Raw genomic sequence first — 20,366 nt, forward strand, 5'->3', positions numbered from 1 at the left:
GATCTTTTTTTGGTTTTTAGGATTTTTCTAGGATTTTAGGATATTTCTTGCATATTAGGACGTTTAATACAGGGGTGGGGTGGGATCTTCCACTGGCACTTTTTTATAAAGAAGCTCTATCTTGATGTATTTTTATGCAATTTGGCATCTTATGTATACTAAAAGATTTGTAAAAAAAAAAAAAAATTTTTTTAAAATCACTAATTCTATTTTGAATTAGTTGTGATTTGGGGGCCACCTGGCACCCTGTTGGGGGCATAATTGTGCCTGTGGAATTTAAATTGGGCATCACCAGTTTATGGTTATGGGCCCAGTGTGGTATCTCTGGGTCCCTCAACAAAACAAATAGACTTGTTATTTTTTTCTGGTAAGTATGTTTTATTGGCTGTCAGAGTTTCTTCAGTTCACTGGCCATATTAAGACCCCACTGTTGTTGAGCATGATATATTTAGGCCAGGGGTGTCAAACTCATTTTAGTTCATGGGCTACATGCAGCCGAAATCTCAAGTGGGCCAGACCAGTAAAATGATTGCATAATAACCTATTAAACAGTGGTGGAATATAACTAGGTACATTTACTCAATTACTGTACTTAGGTGCAGTTTTTTCTACCTTACCATATCTCAGAGGCAAGAGTTTTATATATATATATATACATATATACTTGTATATATGTAACTTTAATATATACTTTTTTTTTTTTTTTACACCCCATAAACTCAAGAAGGCGTCTTGACCCCCTGTGAAGATTTGGTGACCCCTGTTTGGGGTCGGGACCTCCATGTTGGCAACTAGTGAGCAACACCATTAATAGTTTAGTAATAATTATTCAAAATTATAATATGTATATAACAGGACCATTCTGTTGGTTTTGGTATTATAATCCATTTTTTTACTGATGATACCTCTAAACTGCTAAATGAACAAATGAATTCAACTGAAAATTTTCGCTAAAGGCTAAATGATCTGAGTACTTCCTCCACAGCAGATATCCATATGCTCTTGTGGAAAAGACTTACTTTCAGTGTCATTTATGGTCTCCTTTGCTGTTGAACCATCGTAACCTACTGTATATATTTTTTCTTTCAGAGTTGTAATTTGTTCATTTTGCATTTCTTCTTTGTCAGCCGCTATCCCTCATTACTTTGCCATGGTAACTGTCTTTTTCCAAACACTGCATACTTAGTTTTACCCTGCTCCAACCACAACTTTCTTCTGTTTGCCAAAGAAATTCTTTTTATTTGTATACTGTTTCTTTTTATATTACAGTATTATATTGAACAGTAGTTATATTATGACTTGATAATCTTAATCTTATTAAGTCATAATAACATAACAGTGGCAAAAATGCACAGCTACACCTCCTTATTGCTGCTGCCAGTGATTGTCTACTCTGTACATTCTGCACGTCCCCTGTGAAGCTGAATTGATTAATTAAGGCAAAAATCTTCTGAAATCAGTGTGGTTTGTTCTTTCACTTTGAAAAGCTAAATGATCTGAGTACTTCCTCCACAGCAGATATCCATATGCTCTTGTGGAATAGGCTTACTGTCAGTGTCATTTATGGTCACCTCCTTTGCTGTTGAACCATAGTAACCTACTGTATATATATTTTTTTCTTTCAGAGTTGTCATTTGTTCATTTAACATTTCTTCTTTTTGTCACATGCCATCGTAATGCACGAAATAGTCCCTTCTACTTCTGTTTTACACTCTTGTGATCACTCCAGTGCATGGAAGTCGTGAAATGTGCAACCATAACAACGTGACCTCGGTGTTTCTCTTTGTTTCGTGCAGCTACAGTGTCCAATCAGACGGCGGACTTTCCCCTCACGTCATGTTTGATATTTTTCAGTGGGTGGGAAGGAGGAGATTTGAACTTTGAATCGTGAGCAGCTCCAGTCAGTGACAGCTGAGCGAGCCGCGGTGACAGCAGGGAGCAGGGAGAGAGTGTCAGGACTTCAGTCACCAAAGCTCAGGAAATCATGTCGTTCATTCTTATGAAGAAAAAGAGATTTAAGTTTAAAGTTGACTTCGACTTGGAGGAGTTGTCATCGGTTCCCTTCGTAAACGGAGTTTTATTCTGTAAAGTCAGACTCCTGGATGGAGGCTTTGCCGAAGAGTCGTCTCGGTAAGATTTCTTTTTTTTTTCTATTTATAGTAACTGTTCAGTTTGACCCAGCTGTAGGTGAATTTAAGCGAAACGTGTTTACGTGTTTGTTGGACACCTGTTATGGTTTCCCTCTACATTCCTTTACACTTAACGTTTAACGTGTAGTTAACGTTTAGCTACAACACAGTAGTTAACGATGGGTTAACTAACGTTAAACTTACGCTAGCTACCAGCTGACACTTAACGTACCGAGCCAAGAGTTAAAGACTTTCTGCTGTGAGGCAGTTTGGCCAAACTTTAAAATAACCAGCGACACTAAAAAGTTCAATAAAACAAGAGGTTTAGCGTTATTTTTTAATTGGAGGAAATAATATATTTTTTGTTGTCCTATATAAGGGACTGTTCTGTATTTATCAGAGGAGGGGGTGGCTGGGGTGGAACTTTTTTTGTTATTATTATTATTTTAAACCGTCCCAGAGGCTACACTACTCTGTCTTGAGCGTCCCTGAGTGACTTTAGGGACATGCATGACCCCCCCCCCCCAGCTTAAAATAGTTATTAGATTTTTAGAAATGCACTGTTTAACGTGTAAAAGTTCAAAGTTGTCAAAATCCTGAATTTGAAAAAAAAAGGCTCAATTTTTCACTCTTGACATGCATGCTGGTTAGTTCATGCAAAAAGTTGATCTTCAGTGACATTTTAAGACATGTAGAATAAAGGGATTTTGATTAAATAGGCCTATCACTATTTTAATTTTAGATTTATTTTATTGTATTTTATTTTTTTCTGACAGCAGCGTAGTCCTACATAATCTGTGCAAGGACCATCTAAATTTGAAAATCCACTGATAATTTATGTTTTTACAGTTTCTGGCAATGATTTATGGTGTGATTTTGGCGATTTTGAAGAAAGCATGGAGTCATGCTTTTTTTTAACAATTGGCTGTAAAATATATACAAAAATACAGCCATTTAAAGTTGCATGCCACTCCCTTAAGCCAAAATAAAAAAAAACCCCAAACATTAGTCAACTCGGGAGGGACTAATGTTGACAAAAATAATTGACATGCCTTACCCTTTTTATCCCTTTTTGCACCATCCCCTTCCCTGTCATAAATAACGAATAATCCCTAATGTTACACAGTTGATCGATCAGTTGCTAAGCAACCAGTACAGTGTGAGTTAACATTTCAAGTTTCTCAGTCAGCAGTTGGCTACAAATAATAATGACAATCAAAATGATTATCTGGTGATTAAAATTAATTATGATGGCAAATTTTTATCAAGCAAGTCTTCTGTTTATTTTTATTTGTACTTTTAGATTTCTTCTGTTGCAAAGAAGCATACAAGGTAAATTCCCTCGGGCCTGTGATTATACTGCTTCTAACGTTAGCATTACATGAGTCACTCTGGAAAAAAGTACACAGGCGACGCACATGTCAGCCGCTATCCCTCATTACTTTGCCATGGTAACTGTCTTTTTCCAAACACTGCATACTTAGTTTTACCCTGCTCCAACCACAACTTTCTTCTGTTTTCCAAACAAATTCTTCTTATTTGTATATTGTTTCTTTTTATATTACAGTATTATTTTGAACAGTAGTTATATTATGACTTGATAATCTTAATCTTATTAAGTCATAATAACATAACAGTGGCAAAAATGCACAGCTACACCTCCTTATTGCTGCTGCCAGTGATTGTCTGCTCTGTACATTCTGCATGTCCCCTGTGAAGCTGAATTGATTAATTAAGGCAAAAATCAATTTGCCTTAAAGGGCCGCCATCTTGCGAGTAGTATTTTTATTTGAATGAAGTGTTGTGCACATTTGGGATTAGACAACTGATCACTTGTACTTATCAAGTTTGCAAAGAATGAGTGAATATGCATCATGTAAGGTTTTGGAAATGGCTTAAAGCCTGAATGAAGATTATGAGCACACTTCACATACTACACTACAAAATATGATTTGCTACATTCTTCTACAAAAATGCACAACTTATCTTTCATCATTCCTGGTGGTTAGTGACACATCTGCCTCTCCACGCACTGGGTAAACTATGCATAGATCTGGTAGATTCGTGAATAAAATCTGCTATCTCAGTATTCTTTTGTGGTTTTGTTCCTGTATGAAGAAGTGTTTCCACATGCACGTCTCTCACAGGGAGCCAGTCCAGGCCAACTGCGTCCACTGGAGGAAGAGATTCTCTTTCATGTGTAAGATGAGTGCCAATGCTGGGACAGGTGTACTGGACCCCTGTGTGTGCCGGGTGTCTGTGCGCAAGGTACAGGACTTTATTTTCTATTTTGCTGACACTGCAAAAATGCATAATGGCAGTTTTCCACAGCAGAGTCCAGATACTTAACTGGGGCATGAATGTACTAAGAAAATGTTTATGCACATGAGATCAGAAGAACTGTTAATCTGTAACCATATCCCAAGTGTTTTGTGCAGAGAGTCATACTGAAAAAAGTCACAAAGGCTTTAATGAAAATAGTGTGCGAGATAGTACTAAAACAGGCAAATGGAACCTCACTGATTTTTGTGTTTTTTACATTTCAGGAATTGAAGGGTGGAAAAACTTTTGCAAAGGTAATACTCCTGTTATGAAGTCTGTAGACTGGCATTGGATGTAAACATAGCAGCTAGAGCATTCTTATCATAAAATTTATGTGATAACAGTCGGCCTCCAAGTGCCCTTAGAGGGCTTTTCGGTGAGTCAGTTTATCAGGAATGTTTTTATTTCTAGTTTCCGGCTTTGGTTACTGATTGAAAAACCTGTAAATTAAAACCTACGCTATGTTAACCAATAACTTTGACGTCTGTTAAATAATTAGGTTATCTGAATTCTTAAGGACTGAAGTTCATGTCTCAGGCACGTGTGGTGCATTTCCAAAAACTTGAGCTGGCCTGGATTTCTTCAAATGTACATTACTGTGACACCATAGTATCATAGAGCTTGTTCATACCTGGTATTAACATGAGCTTCAGTGATCTGAAAACAAGTGCACTTTCCACAGGTGACTGAATGACCCAAGACACAAGCTTATACCAGGTGTAAACAAGCTCATAGGAAGATGTTTTATGTATGAAAAGATTGTTAAAGCTGGTACTTTGATAGACATTAAGTGTCAAATGTTTCTAACTTGTTGATCTCTTATTTCCCTGTGCAGCTGGGCTTTGCAGACTTAAACCTGTCTGAGTTTGCCGGGTCTGGCAGCACCACACGACGGTGTCTCCTCGAGGGATACGACACCAAGAACACCAGACAGGACAACTCAATTCTGAAGGTACGGCAGTGTTTTTAGCACATAGATCCACAATCCTCCTTTACCATGGGAGTCTCTACCACACAGGCAATGTTTGGTACAGACTAATCATGTGCTCTTACATGTCTGTACAAATATGACGTGATTTAGCAAAGTGTAGATGAGCCAAAAACCTGTTCTTGCGAAACTGCATTGCTCTGATAATCACTAATTCACCAGCAAAAGTAACAATGTCATGGATGGAAAAGTTGGATTCCCTGACAGTAGATGCCACACATGTCTGAGTCTGTGAGCTATGAACTACCCTAAACATGGGAATGAATTTAAAATATTTTTCCTGGGGCTCAGATCTACAACAGGCTTATATTTCACAAAATGTTATTCCTGACCATGATTAACAGTAACCCTTTGAACCAACACTGTACAGGTTATATGTAGCTTTTTTTCTGCCTCACATTTACAGTTTTAACATTACTATTTCTATTGTTTTTTTTCCTGTTACAGGTTGTCATCACCACACAACTTATGTCTGGAGACCCTTGTTTTAAAACGTAAGAGCTTATCTTCATCTTGTATCTGTTCATTTTTATTACTCAATCTGAAAGTCTGAATGCAAACTTAGTTTGAAACTTGTTACATATTTATTAACTTGTACTCAACTGAAGTGAAATACACACATTATATTTTGTGGTTACAAAGGAAGTATGTCCCCCACTTACAAAAGTCTGCAACCACAGAGGAAGCGTCTTCATCACATCCTGTCTGTCACCAAACTCAAAATACACTCGGTCGTCTCACCGACATTCACCGAGTGTTAAGTTATGAAGTGTTATACTGTAGCTGAGCTCTTATCAGAGTCTGATCTGAGAGCATATAACACTTCACCCAGACATTAATCTACCTGACATCTGTTGTGAACAACAGCTGATATGTCATCAGCTCAGCCCATAGGATGCATTTTCTCTTTTGTCATAACACTTTGTCACGAAGGGCGTGATGTAACAACATACTCCAGCCAAAGCCTGCACCATATGCAAACAACTTTCTGTACAAGTCAGTACTCCTTCAGGTTCTGACTCCCTCTTAGTATAATAATACACAAGCCAAGGATGTCTAATGTGCAAACGCAAGGAAAGCCTAGTCATTCATCCCACACAGTGTTACTCATGTGTGTGACGGAACAAGAGAGATGATGCTGGTTGTTTTTTACACTGTTTGTCTGCCTCACCGCCCTCATTCCTGTGTTAAAAATTGCATCGCAGTAGCAGGGAAGTGGGGTTTCCTGTACTGAGGTGCAAAGTTGCTAAAAAGTAATTTTGATCTGTTTTAATAGACTTATTATCCACCAAAAGACTGTTGGTGTTGATGTTTGCTTGCTGATTTGTTTAAATGCCTACTGTTTACCCATTACACAGTGTTTATACATGTTTGATGACTGCAAACAAAAACCGGCCCAGTGTTGCTGTGGTTCTGGCCTCATCACTTTTTGCCTGTGAAGCAGAGGAATATGCAGATTTTGATGTTACAATAATCAATACCTTGTGTCTTCTACTACCAGTAGAGATACAGATATGTGTGAAGGAAGCTGGGTGAGCATTTGAAAATTGGCAGAAATCTAAAAGCATTTGCAAAACACAGAGCATATTCTTAAATAATGGTAATGGTAAAATATCTGAATAAGGCTTTTCTGATTTATTTAGAAAACTAAGTTAATTTCATTAATGGTAAATTCATACACTATATTTTATGCTCCCCTTTAAGTTAAGATTAGGAGCTACATAATGTGGTGAACCCTCCCTTTAAGGTCAAGGATGGTTTAGATGGCAAAGTGATATGAGCGATGTGTAGTGATGAATCACCTTGCTGTGTGTTCAGTTGAGTTGTTGTTGTCCTACTGATGAAGTGGACATTAAAGTGACGGAGAAACTGAGAAGACATTTGTCCCCATGCATTCCTTACCCGCAGCCTTGAACTAACTCAACTTGTAAAGTTTAGGCTCAAAGAAAGCAGTCTTACATTTTCCAAAAATGTTTCTGTTTTCACTTTAACCAGGTTAGAGTCAAACCTTCAGTGTCTATGTAAACATACTTGATGTTGATGAAGCAGCTGAAGGAGCTCTTTTCCAACGTAACACTGATACTTCAGACACCACCGTGCCTCTCTGTAAAATCACTCTTTCCTGTGTTCCCTTTAGTCCCCCATCAACTGCCATGACTCTGGGAATCCCACAGGCTGAAGCAGAGTGTCTCCTTGAAGACAGAAAGGGAGGGGACCTGCACGTATCCCATTCACTAACCGGTGTGTACATACAGGTGTAAAAGAGTTTGCTGCACCTCACGATAGCAAGATTTTAATTTTAGTTTCTCAGCTCTTTACAAAAGCAGAGCAACAGCTTTTGTTGTAGACAGGAGTTTTGACAAACTCTAATAGCATTTACAAGGACCCATGATTTATCGGGTACCATGATTATTCAAAAGTCAAAAGTAACAGTTTCAAAAGCATCATTACTATTTTCTTTTCACAAGCCTCTTAATAAAAAGCATGTTTTAAAAAAACAAATGAATCTTGTTGGACTTACCATTAAGATGTCTTCTGAGTAGAAGTTTTAGCTGTGTGTACAAAAATGTTGATAACAAGACCTGTGAATACTTGTGTAAAATGTTGATGTATGTGTATTTTTTTTATTGCAGAGACTCCAGGAAAGTCTGTATCGGTTCCAGAGGAGCTGGTAGCGTATGGTCACTCTAGAACACCCAGCTACGCAAGTCAGCTATCCAAAATCTCAGGTACCAAACACAGACAGACATATTTATTCACTTCAGACAAAAGCACTGTTACAACCACACCAATTGGAAAAATCATGAGCATAACCTTTGTTGGGTTTATTTCCTCTCCTGTTTTGTAGGTTACAGCTCAAATCACTCCAGTTTAACAGATCTGTGCCATCGGAGGAGTGCGTCAGGAGGATCTGCCTCCACGGGCATCGGCAGCATCATGGAACCCAGTGATCAGCAGGGGGAGAGCAGGACCACTCCCCCAGTCTCTGCAGCCTGTCACCACGGACCTGAACACCCTTCTACCCCCGCTAAAGTTCCAAGGTGTTGTTTTTATTTCTTACTTCTTACGTCTTCTTTTTTAAAATAAAAAAAAAAAAACACACACATTTTATACAGACTCTAACATTTCCACAAAATATATTGTCTTATGTCTTTTTTTTTTATTATTATTTTTCCCCCTATGAAGCACATTTGTGTAATATTCCACCATGTTTCTGTTTCCTTCAGACATCCCATAAAGCAGAACTCAGTGGAGAATCAGCTGAAGAGAGTTGATGCCACCAGGGTGGATGCTGATGACATAATAGAAAAAATCCTGCAGAGCCAGGATTTCAGCCATGGCTTCTTGGACTCCAGTGCAGAGGGTGTGTACAACTAATCCGTAACTTAAGAGGACTTATGAGGGCTGACTTGGAAAGATGCCTACCGCTCTGCTGATGGGATCAAATTACTCAGAGGTGTTGCAATGCAACAACACAACGTCTTTTAGTACTTTTTTCAAATGTTGAGTTGCTGAGTAAATATTAGATGTTCATTTTGGCAAAACATAAATTGGGTGTTGATTACCAGCTTGAATATTAATATTACAATTTATTTGATAAAGGATTACAGGGGTTAGGTTGCATAACATTTTAATGAATACTACAAGGTCAGTTTAACCTCACTGATAGCTGAACACACATTGTGGCCGCCATGTTACACGCCCATGTCCTTAACGAAAGACTTAAATGAGGTCAGTCATTTATTATGTTAAGAAATGGCGACTCTACCTAGGTAGAGACTGATGTTGCATTTTTTCATAGTGTAAAAATACATCTTTTCAACTACATACCTGGATGTACTTTGAAAGAGTTGATCCCTTTTGCTACAATATCCCAATAATGGAACGTTGTTTTATTTTTTCGAATTTCTAGAAACTAAGGCCATAAACCGCCATTCCTGTTTAAAAAACAGGGGCCTGCATGCTACATCATCCACTTTCAGCAGTCCCTGATTAGCTACAGACATTTTCAGCTACAGAGCAGATCCCTGATTGCCTCAACAAGACCGTGGTGGATTGAAATCTTTAAGATTTGCAGAAAATCGAGACTGACACAGGGAGAGAAACAGAATGTCGAGCTCACATGGTCAGGATGGTCTTAACAAGCTAGCATTTTAGCAACATTTCAGAAATAATCTCCATCCACACTAACCAGTCTTAAAAAACATATCACTTTATGATTGATGTACACTGGCCATGTGCTTGTCAATGAAAATAGGGAGCGGTTTGTCTATTCTGTGATGTCACAGGAGGAAGCCATGGCGATGGGAAGAGAGCGCTGACACAAGAATGATGAAACCACAAAATCTGTGCAGACCTAGCTGTAATGTTTTGGCTTAACTCTTATGACTGATAAGATCAGGAAGCAAACATGGATGTCTCAGTCATTGTTTTTAAAAATCTTTTATCTGCCTCCCCAGACTTAAACGTAACCGTGCGGTTTACAAAGTAGAAACGGGTGAGCAACATTTTCAGAGGTCTTCGTGTTCAAAAAACGCCACAGTAGTGTGGTCATAGGCATAAACGTTGCAGTAATTATGCATTTTTAAAAAAAGACATATTAGTGTGGATGTAGCCCAAGTGTAAATCATTTTCAAACCACTCTGGACTGATTAGCAGCATCCTTATCTCTAATGTTTGTGTGTTGTGTGTGTTGCTGCAGAGGAGGGGCTCAGCCTGTTTGTTGGTCCTGGTGGGAGTACAGCCTTGGGAAGCCAGCACATGAGGTGGGTGTGATTATGTAACTGTTGATTGTGGGTGCCACGCAGCAGGCGTTTATTACAAATCTAAATTCATTGCAAATACACTAAACTGGGATTCTAAGAAAGAATCTGTTGACCACATGATGCGATGCTTTCGATTTCTCAACACAGTGCTAGTTCTGCACCCTAAATAATGCACCACAGCCAGATCGGATAACGACCCTCATTTCCTGTCATGCAACACATTGTGGCATTCTCTTTCAGGGTCGCAGCTGGAGCCTTTGAGCAGGTGGTGATCAAGCGCTAGGCTTTGGGAAGCATGTGCCTGTCATAAAGGGTGCTGTATTACACCAATGCGGGGGACACAAGACAGAGTTGTGGAGGTGCCATCACAACTTGCTCCAGCCTCACTCCAGGAGATTTAATTTCTCTTACACAATCCCTCTGGATCTGACCTACAATGTCTGTTGAGCAGGAGAGCCTCCTAGTGTTGAAGAAGTGGAGGTGACGGCCATGTTATTGGAACATTTTGTGACTGAGAATACTGGTGTACTGACATTTTTGTTGGTCCTCTATGAAAACTGTCAGATGAGGGATTAGTACTGTAATTCTGCACATTTGCTCACCTTTCTCGATGATCTTAAAGCTGTAAAGGGGGTTCTCTGTTATTGAAAGGAGTATGCTATGTATCCAACATGTTGTTTCAACATTTTACTCGTACCATAAGTGTCTGGAGAATGGGACTGTGCCTGTTCCTTAAAGTCCTGTGTATTTAAAATAATAGAAAACTGACATTGTGAAATGTACAATGGTTACAGCACCATTGTGTTTGTAGCCCTCACACCTCTGTTCACCTGGTTGTGAGGGAGGATGCTTTTAAAATACAATGACATTTTTTTATGTTTTGTGATGTCTATTTTGAGTGAGAATATGTGTTGAAGTCAAAAGAAATGAATTTATTTTTACCACAGCTTTTGTAAATGTGCCAAAATTAGTAAAATGTATATTTGCTGCCACTTAAGACGTCATATCTAAAGTATGTAAGCTATATATGTATTGAAAATCAACTGTGTAAAGGTCATTATGTTTTTTTTTGTTTGTTTGTTTCTTTTTTTTTTTTAGATATATGTTGTTTTTAATATGGTAGAATGTTGATGTTGTATTTAAGGATTTAATAAATTAAAAAGTATGCACTCTGAAAATTCCCAGCTACTTTGTTTTGGATTTTTTTGCAGTGGGGGTGTGAAGGGATTATTTCCCCCTGTAGCATTAAGGGACTGCACTTTATCAGAGTAGGGGGTGGCAAAATTAAGGCAAAAAAAAAAAAGATTTTATTTTAATTTTCCATTATATTTTTTATTTTAATTTATTATATTTTACTTATTGGGCTATATTTTATGTCAAAAAGAAAATAAAATCTGGGGGAAAAGGGAAATTTGTGCTTAAAATGACAAATGGATATTGTAACAGTAATATTTCCCGGTTGGCACAACATAAAACATTGATATGAAAAACAAAATAAAAACATCTTTTAAATACACCACGATAAAATAATTGCACATTATCTTTAGAAAACATTTGGATATATTTGTTTAGCGTAGTCATAAATGTGGCGTTTTTTGAGTGCATGACATAGAAATAAATAACTTGTTTGGTGCAGACATGCTTTTATTTTCGAAACAATCGTTCACCGTGTTGACGTTTGCAGCAGTCGGTTCACACTGCACCACTAACATTACAGTTCCGGTTCCACCTCGCAACCGCATCTTAGCTACAACGACGGCGGGAAGTTGCTATCATCAATTTAACCACCGAACAGCGACAACTAAACGGAAGAAATTGTAAAAGATCGACATTTCACTACTTTATATTGATGGATCTGTAATCGGAAATACGCTAACTGTTCTCTAAGCTTAGCGGCGTGGGATTCAGCCAACATGGCTAACGTCGGCAACCAGCTACCAACACAGGCCGTTAGCAAGCCTGCACCAGGAAAACATGGAAATGTATTGCCCCTGTGGGGCAACGAAAAGACTATGAACCTCAACCCAATGATTCTTACAAATGTGCTGTCTTCGCCGTATTTTAAAGTTCAGCTTTATGAACTAAAGACCTATCATGAAGTTGTGGACGAAATCTACTTCAAGGTAACGTTAGCGAATGCTAAACCGCATGCTAGTTAAATAACCACCCGTCAAGCTACCGCTAACGTTACCATCTGTGCGTTACTGCAGTAGTCAAATAACAAGGGAAATAGCGGTCAGGCTGGGTTAGTTATGACTTACTTAGCTTCGTGGCTCTCCAATGTGTCAGCTTATACCACACAATTAAGCACAGATATGTAATGTTCGTATTAGTAATGCTCTTAAGCTAAGGGCTAACGTTAGCGATTGAGCTAACAAGGTGCCGTTGTTTGGCTTAACTGTCGTTGGTTTAACGTAACGTTTTGTTTATTCAGATTTAGTAAATATATAATTATGTAGTAGTTTAACGGTAGGCCAAAAGTGTAAGAATTATCATAACAGTCCATCGCTATGTAAACACATTAAGCTGCGTTATTTATTTGGATGAGGAACATCCACTTCAGTCTTAAGTAAGCGTTTGTCAGGAATCCTCTAATGTGAGTCGTTAAGCAGACGGATGGGATCTTTCAGATGTGTAATGGCAGCTCAAATAAGGTCCCATATACACGTCTGAGTGTGTAATCTATCTTGATTTTGCTCCGTGTGCCAACAGGTGACTCACGCAGAGCCTTGGGAAAAGGGAAGCAGAAAGACCGCAGGCCAGACAGGAATGTGCGGAGGGGTAAGTGAGAAGTACGTGCTTTTTATATTCCCCATCTTTTCCCCCCTCTGCATTTCCCTTACCGGTGTGGACACTGATGATTCACAAGTATGACACACTGACGTGATGCACATGTACCTGGATTATTGCCCAGGAATACTGGTGTCGTTATGAGTAGGTTTACTGTCGATAGTGTGCTTCACGGATATGTCTTCGTCCTTGTCAGGTGCGTGGAGTTGGGACTGGTGGTATTGTGTCCACTGCTTTCTGTCTTCTATACAAACTGTTCACTCTCAAGCTGACTCGCAAACAGCTGATGGGTCTGATCACTCACACAGACTCTCCATACATCAGAGCACTTGGCTTCATGTACATAAGGTAGGTATTTTTTTGTTGTTTGAGAATGCCGAAGTTGGCCAACATAATTCTTCTGTTAAGTTTTTTTTCTTTCATACTTTCAAAGATGCTGCGTATTGCTTGTTATTTTCGTGTTTTATATGAAGCATTTTGTTTGCTGACTTTCCTGCATGTTTCAGAAGAAAGATGCTTTATACATAAAATTATTTTTATTGAAAATATCACTTTTAAGATGTGATCAGATAGATGTAAATAACCGCTACTGTTATTTACTAATATGCAGCTGAAATGTTTCTAATATGTATAATGGAAATTTAATTTTAATGTTTTAGTTAAATCTCTGATTCTGCGCTCAGATCACAAAAGGTTTTACTGAAATCATTTTAGTGTTGTCAAAAATAAAGATTAATTGGCACATGTTGATTTTGGGGAATTTATTAATAAATTAACGAATTAATCTTTATTTCGAACATACAAAAACAAAACACATATAAAGGAAAAAAACAACTCACAGCAAGTGCATAAAAACATGTTTTTGACAACACTACCTTGTTATAATAATATGCAATAACAACATTACACTAAATTATCGCCAAAATTAATATCACCTGTTGAAAAATCAGCGTGTGAGGTATCGTTGGAACAGATCCATAAAAACATAATTGAAATTCTGACTGCGGCATGATTCTGTGATGCTTTATGCTCATTTTGTGCTCTCTGTTTTGCTTTGCCTCAGATATACTCAGCCCCCAGCTGATTTGATAGATTGGTACGACGGCTTCCTGGATGATGAGGAGGTATGTCACCTCGGGTAATAATTTGATGCTTCTTTCTCTCCATTAAATACACAATCGCATATCATATGTTAAAAACTGCCAGTCCCTCCCCCACCCCGCCCCTCCGCGCCTTGTGATGCTCATAGCTGATTTTTCACCTTTGCCTTCATTTGGCTTAATTGTCCCCAGTTTTTGTCCTGTAAACCTGAGTAGCTAAGTTATTCGCTCACTGCTCTACTGCTGTTTTTTTTTATCAGGGTAAGTACCATATATAATGCTGAGTAAATCTTTTGGCCAATGTTATATATTAAGGCATGCCCTTTGTTTTTTATCAGGACTTGTTGCACAAAACTAAATTTGGGATAAATAGCGTCATTTGGATACACACTCAAACAGATGTAAATGCAAACTATGGCACATGTCAACTGTTGCATAGATCTAATGTGTTTTTGCCATATTTAACTAAATGTTATTTGATTTAATTTGATCCCAGGCTGTGCAGCCAGGCCTCATCTGATGTTCTGTTGTATTATATTTGAATTGATCATATGAAATCCTACCCAACTGGTTAATTCCCCTGTTTTTTTCTTTAGATGCCCATTGTGCAGCAGGTGAATTGGATATTGTATCTCAGCACTGTTGGGTTGCGTGTGTGAGTGGAAAGCAGCTGTTCTCTACAATATTAAGTCAATAATTCTTCAACTGCTGTGCACTTGCTTACCTGCTCCAGTCTGTGCTTACACTGTGGGCAGTTTTTATGCTCCCACGGCCCCTAAAGAGCCCATTGTGCTTTTGGGAGGCTGCAGAATGAAGCCACGTGGCTTTTAGAGGACGTGTATTAATGTTTTCCGATGACATTCTCCTTTCCCTTCATTTCTGGTCTATAACAGCAGATGCAACCACTTTTTGAAGATGTTGTTTTAAACAGATGATATGAAGGAAAGGAGGTGAAGTTTACATTGCTAATAACATCTGCGTGATTATTAAAGCTCACACTGTAAATACAGACTCTAGAAATGCCAGACAGTTTAGCTCATTATTGTTATTTTTTAGATTTTTAATTTTCTTTTCCTCTTTATTATCATCAAAGTAAAGCAGACACATTTGATTAATATGAGAGATTAAGCTAGATGAACAGAGGTGAAGGCTCAGTACTTGGTCATCACAAATTACTTTTTGATTTGAGGCAATTTTGAAAAAGCGATTAAAATATCCCAAGCCCTGCCCGTATGTGCTCATTGAGTTTTTCTACGTCTCTCTCCCACCGTTATATTCCAGGAGCTCGACGTGAAGGCAGGAGGGGGCTGTGTGATGACCATCGGAGAGATGCTGCGTTCCTTCTTGACCAAACTGGAGTGGTTCTCCACTCTGTTCCCCCGTATCCCAGTGCCTGTGCAGAAGATCATTGACCAGCAGATGAAGGCTAGGCCTCGTAAGGTTGCTCTGAAGGAGACGCAGGAGGAGGAGGTTGCAGTGGCAGAGGCAGGGAGGCAAGGGGACCGACGCCGCTCCAGGTAATGCAGCAAACTATTCAAACTGTTTAATAATTTTTTTCCATTGCCAGTCTTACCTGACCCTATCAGTTTGCAGTAATCGCAAGTTATGTAGTCTATAAATTTACATGACGAGGAACTGGTTGCACCAACAGCGCTTACCCCTGGTCTTAGGCTAAGTCGGTCATAACTTGGCACTCTAAGTCCGCCCTAAAAGCTGCACCAGTTGCACCATCTTTAACTGTCCTAAAACCAGGCGTAAATCTTGTGTCTAGTCAGGAGCAGGCATGTAGTCAAACCGCTGATGTCAGACGTGAAGCTGGATGGCTAGATTATCAGATGATTCTTCTGAAGCGCATAAAGCATAGGTATATTAACTTATCTGCTGGATGCTGGTGTACCGCTGCCAGCAACACACTGTCCAAAAGCTGTGAGCTGCAGCAAAGTTTGTTTACTTATTCTCTTCATTCACGTAACCTGTGGAGTTTTACCTGCCAGCTGCTGTCAGTCAAACACAGACACGCCTCGCCTGTACATTTCTGTTATTTTTAGTATCTTGATGTCCAAGAAGTGTCCTTGTCTTTTTCTCCAATCCTCCATGGCAACGCCACCACGAACGAGAAATGATCAGCTAAAAATAATCTAGACAGTGAGCGATTGTCAACAATGTTTCCTGGTCACCCAGATGCTGCCAGGTAATAACAAAAGTTGTGTTGGCATGCATATGAACATACATCGCTAAGACCGTTAAGAATCTACGTAGGTCTGGTGGGTGTAACTGATGTAAACTCTATTTTTAAGACTGATCTTAACAAAGATCAAAATAGCAGTTTAGGACCAGGCTTACAGTAAACACCAGTTGGTGCAGCCAGACCCCAGAAGGTATCATATCTTGAAGCTAATTTTACTTTTTTTGCCAGGACACCCAGGCGGACACCGAGCCCCCGAAGGTCGCCTAAACGGTCAAGGAGCAGGAGCCACCACCGTGAGAAAGAACGCCACGGCCCCAGTTTTGACCGAGAGCTGGAGAGGGAGCGTGACCGCCAGAGGAAGGAGAGGGAGGGCAGGGACCGCGACCGAGATAGGGACAGAGGGGACCGAGGGGACAGGGAGAGACGGCGGTCGCGCAGTGTAGACAGGAACCAAGACCGACGAGAACGTAGGAGAAGTCGCAGCGGAAGCCGGGACCGAAGGAACGAACGCAGAGACAAAGAAAGAGACGGCGGCGATGACAGGAGCAGGAGGAAGGACAGGGAACACCATAAAGATAGAGGCGCTGAGAGGGAGAGGTCCAAGGATAAAAAGAGCAGAGGCGAGACCGATGACAGGAGGCATAAAGACGACAGGGACAGGCACCGAGATGAGAGGAAGGCCAAAAGGTCGAGCCGGAGTCGAAGCAGGGAGAGGAAGCACAAAAGCGGGGGAGAGGAGAAGAGCAGGAAAAGAGAGCGCAGCCACAGCAGAGAGAGAGACAGGGACAGAGACGGAGAACAGCGTTCTCACAAACGTAGCGGTAGCAAAGAGAGGAGCCATCATCAGCGAGAGTCCAGTAATGACCATAGTAGACACAGTGAACGCAGAAGGAGTCAGAGCACTGAGTAAATGTCGCCTCCCAGCAATATTACTTCTTTTACTCCTGTGTTTTCCTTTTTTTTTTTTTTTACACAGTTGTCGGCTCTGTCACGTGTGCTAAAGAGAAGGAATGTGAGCACATTGGACATCTGGAGTTGTTGTCTTTGGCCATTGTAATGTTGCTTTCCATTTTATGTTTTTCTGCCTTTTTCACTTCCCCCATTAGACAATTGTTAGTCTTCACTTGAAATTTGAAAAGTGGAAAAAAATGGCATTTTAATTTTCTATGGTGCGTTCGTCCCCTCCCTCCAGCAAGACGTGGGTTTGTACGTGCAGCTCTGGAGGCTGTCTACACACGATGAATGGTCCGAGATGCTTTACTTGCTGAGTCGGTGCCGAAAGCTTGGCTCAACATTGTCATCTTATAATTTATGTAATTTATAAAGAATAATAGTTATTTTCAGGCAGCACAAAAGCCAAAACATGCATTTTAAAATTCGACTAATATTACATATTACGTATATGCCTGGCAGTTTTTCATGTTTAAGCTTCTTGGTGTGCTGCGTTCAGCAGCAGCGATGTGGATCATCAGTGGCTCAGCACAAAGCAGCTCTCTCCATGGTCGTGCGTAGACAGCCTGAGAATGTTTTCATCCTCTCAAGGGCCGTCTGCAAAGGGTAATTTTTTACCACACACACTGAGCCCTGCCTGTGCTGTGTTTGAATTATTGCTCTGTTGCATTTTGTTTTCTAATAAAACACTTTTACAAACAGTACAGATCATTCTGGTTTTGGAAGAAAAGGGAAAGCGTCGTACAACGACAGATAATACTACAGAAACGAAAGGATGTCACACAGGATTCCTGGAGATCCTTAAAAAGTCTTAAAAGGTATTTAATGCATTAATTTAAAAATAAGTCCTTGATTGACATTAAAATGTCTTATAATGCCTTTAAATGTCTTAAAAATACCAAGACATTGGAGGAAGGATTTTTGTTAATCTTTTTTTCTGACATTGCACTGAAAGAGTTCCCATGGTCATGAAATTCCTGCGAAAGTTATGACATTAGAAAAACTGTTTTCCAGGCCTGGGAGTAGTTTGAAATTAATGGGATGTTTTGGGGAAAAAATGAATATACACCGTTTTGGCTGTTTAAATAATATTCCCAAAATACTCAAAACATGTCGAACATTACGCAAAATACGTTTTTAAAATCTAGTGCCGTGCTGTGTGATGGGTTCTTCTTTTTTTATCCCCTCACAAAGAAGCGTGGCGTTGATGTTTTGTGAAGTGCCGGTCTGGTCTATTGACGCATGCTGGGTGGCAGCAGGAATGTCTAACTTTAGAGTAAAGATAGCAAGAGCTAGTAGTTTCCTTATCAAAAACCTTGGTAGTGCGCGTTCATAGGCCTGTCCATCTTAACCCTGGAGCATCACTTTCCTTGTGCAGCTTTCAGAAACTTCTCAAAATATTTAAACCTTTGATCCCTGAGAAAATTGGATTCATTTATTTCAAAACATGGGGAAAAGGAAATCTGAAATTTGGTAAGAAATTTTCCTCAAATTGCAAAAACTAATAATTTTCAGGCAATTTTCTTGCATTTTTTTTTTAACTGAATTTTTGCTAAGTTTTTGGTAATTTCTTTTTTTTTTTGTTGCTTAGGGATGCCTCCCATGTTTTTGAAAGAAATCAAGTCATTTTTCTCAGTTTCGAAAGGTTAAACTACTTAAAGTCATGGAAATGGACTGAAACATAAATGAACAGCCTGAAAAGATTTTGAAAAATTTGTAAAAATGTAGAAACGGGAAAAAGCTCAAAATAATGGGTAACATCCAAAAATTAAATTTTTTTTTTATAGAATGCCTCTTGCATTTACATCACTAAAGAGTCATATTCTGTAACAAAAAACATTTAAAAAAATTTAAATAAGTCTCTCTATCCATAAGTAATGTCAGTATATGTTTTCCATTTAGTATTGATTACTATAACATTAGTCTTAAATTTATTTCCAACTGGCATTAAAAAGTCTTAAAAACACTTCAGTCCCACTTACCCTAAGCTGTAGAAACCCTGATCATGAAAGCAAACAATATTTTTGATAGTTTTATTAGAATGTAGTCTGAAAATATTTTCCATATTAAATACACATTTAGAAATCATAGTAAATACTCTGGACACTTCCTGATATATTAACTTTAAGATGACTAATACATCATTTACAAAAAGTGATTAAAACACAAAAAAGTGAGAGAAACAAACCCCAAGATATAAAGTAGAAAACCTCAACCAACAACAGCAGACAAAAGATCACATAAGGCTTTTTACATATACAGAGAAGAGGAACTTGATAATCCTTTTTGCTTTGGCTCTTATTTAGAAAGACATCCTCCGTGTTGTCGTGCCTTATCAAACAATCGTGCAGCAGGTAAATGTTGAAGAAACCCATGCTAATTCCCATGTTCTACCAGTCATCAAAAGTGCTGCCACTTTGACAGTCAGCCATCACATTGTAATCGGGATATGTGTGCAGACCTCTAGCTTTGTCTACACAAATTGTCCTAACGGGTAAGCCCCGATCCTGTTTGGACACACACAGGATCTGACATTGGCCCACTGGTGGTGGAGTTCCTGGCTGACACCGTGAAACAGTAGGATGAGTTGGGCCACAGGTCGGTATGAATCATGCTCAGGCCGTACACCGTCATCTCCTGTTGACTGGAGTTTGCTTGATTCGTGATATACAGGCTGTAGTGGGAGGCACTGTCTATTTCGGACCACTCAATGAAAAAACCTGAAATTACTGGTGTGGCACTCAGCACAGGAGCTGAGAGGCCTCCTGTTAGAGAGAAAACAAGTCACAGTTATGAATTAGGATCCAATAATTTAGAAATGAATGAAACTGAACAAAAGCCAGACTTTAGCACTCTACTTTTTGGTTTTGTAAAAGTTTGCTAACAATTTTGGACTGTCTTAGACCATAGGAATAATATGTATGAATTTTAAAAATGGTTACCCTTTAACGTTACCCTTAAAAAAACTGTTCTTACAACTACAAACTCACCATTCTCTGAAGTTTGTCCACTGACATCTCTCCTCCTGCGTCCTTGTGTCACCACTGAAGAGATGAGGCTTTGGTCAATTGGTGGGTTTTAAAAATACAGTAAATGTGCAATTTTAACTGTGTCAAATCCCTATAGCATCCT

General features: G+C 39.2%; 3 protein-coding genes across 3 annotated transcripts in view; 2 read left to right on the forward strand and 1 right to left on the reverse strand.

The window, feature by feature from the left end:
* Positions 1-1,870: 1,870 nt before the first annotated feature.
* LOC121952010 (EEIG family member 2-like) lies at positions 1,871-11,386 on the forward strand. Its single transcript, XM_042498517.2, has 11 exons — positions 1,871-2,130; positions 4,277-4,397; positions 4,676-4,705; positions 5,287-5,403; positions 5,887-5,933; positions 7,577-7,680; positions 8,073-8,168; positions 8,288-8,480; positions 8,667-8,803; positions 10,142-10,205; positions 10,446-11,386. The coding sequence occupies exons 1-11, from the start codon at positions 1,985-1,987 to the stop codon at positions 10,486-10,488; spliced, it is 1,098 nt and encodes a 365-aa protein (XP_042354451.1). The 5' UTR covers positions 1,871-1,984; the 3' UTR covers positions 10,489-11,386.
* Positions 11,387-11,880: 494 nt separating this feature from the next.
* Positions 11,881-17,938, forward strand: prpf38b (pre-mRNA processing factor 38B). Its single transcript, XM_042498279.2, has 6 exons — positions 11,881-12,328; positions 12,918-12,986; positions 13,192-13,343; positions 14,059-14,119; positions 15,377-15,612; positions 16,512-17,938. The coding sequence occupies exons 1-6, from the start codon at positions 12,119-12,121 to the stop codon at positions 17,191-17,193; spliced, it is 1,410 nt and encodes a 469-aa protein (XP_042354213.1). The 5' UTR covers positions 11,881-12,118; the 3' UTR covers positions 17,194-17,938.
* Positions 17,939-18,825: 887 nt separating this feature from the next.
* Positions 18,826-20,366, reverse strand: part of LOC148188085 (uncharacterized) — a 33,040-nt gene continuing 31,499 nt past the window's right edge. The window contains exons 45-46 of the mRNA XM_088085394.1: positions 20,225-20,278; positions 18,826-19,999 (exon numbers count right to left, since the gene is read on the reverse strand). Of these exons, the coding sequence (XP_087941520.1) occupies positions 19,722-19,999; positions 20,225-20,278 (332 nt within the window). The 3' untranslated portion in view covers positions 18,826-19,721. The remainder of the gene's footprint in view (positions 20,000-20,224; positions 20,279-20,366) is intronic.

Source organism: Plectropomus leopardus, chromosome 12, assembly GCF_026936395.1.
Source record: "Plectropomus leopardus strain MGB_pleo_1.0 chromosome 12, ASM2693639v1, whole genome shotgun sequence".
Classification (NCBI taxonomy): Eukaryota; Metazoa; Chordata; class Actinopteri; order Perciformes; family Serranidae; genus Plectropomus; species Plectropomus leopardus.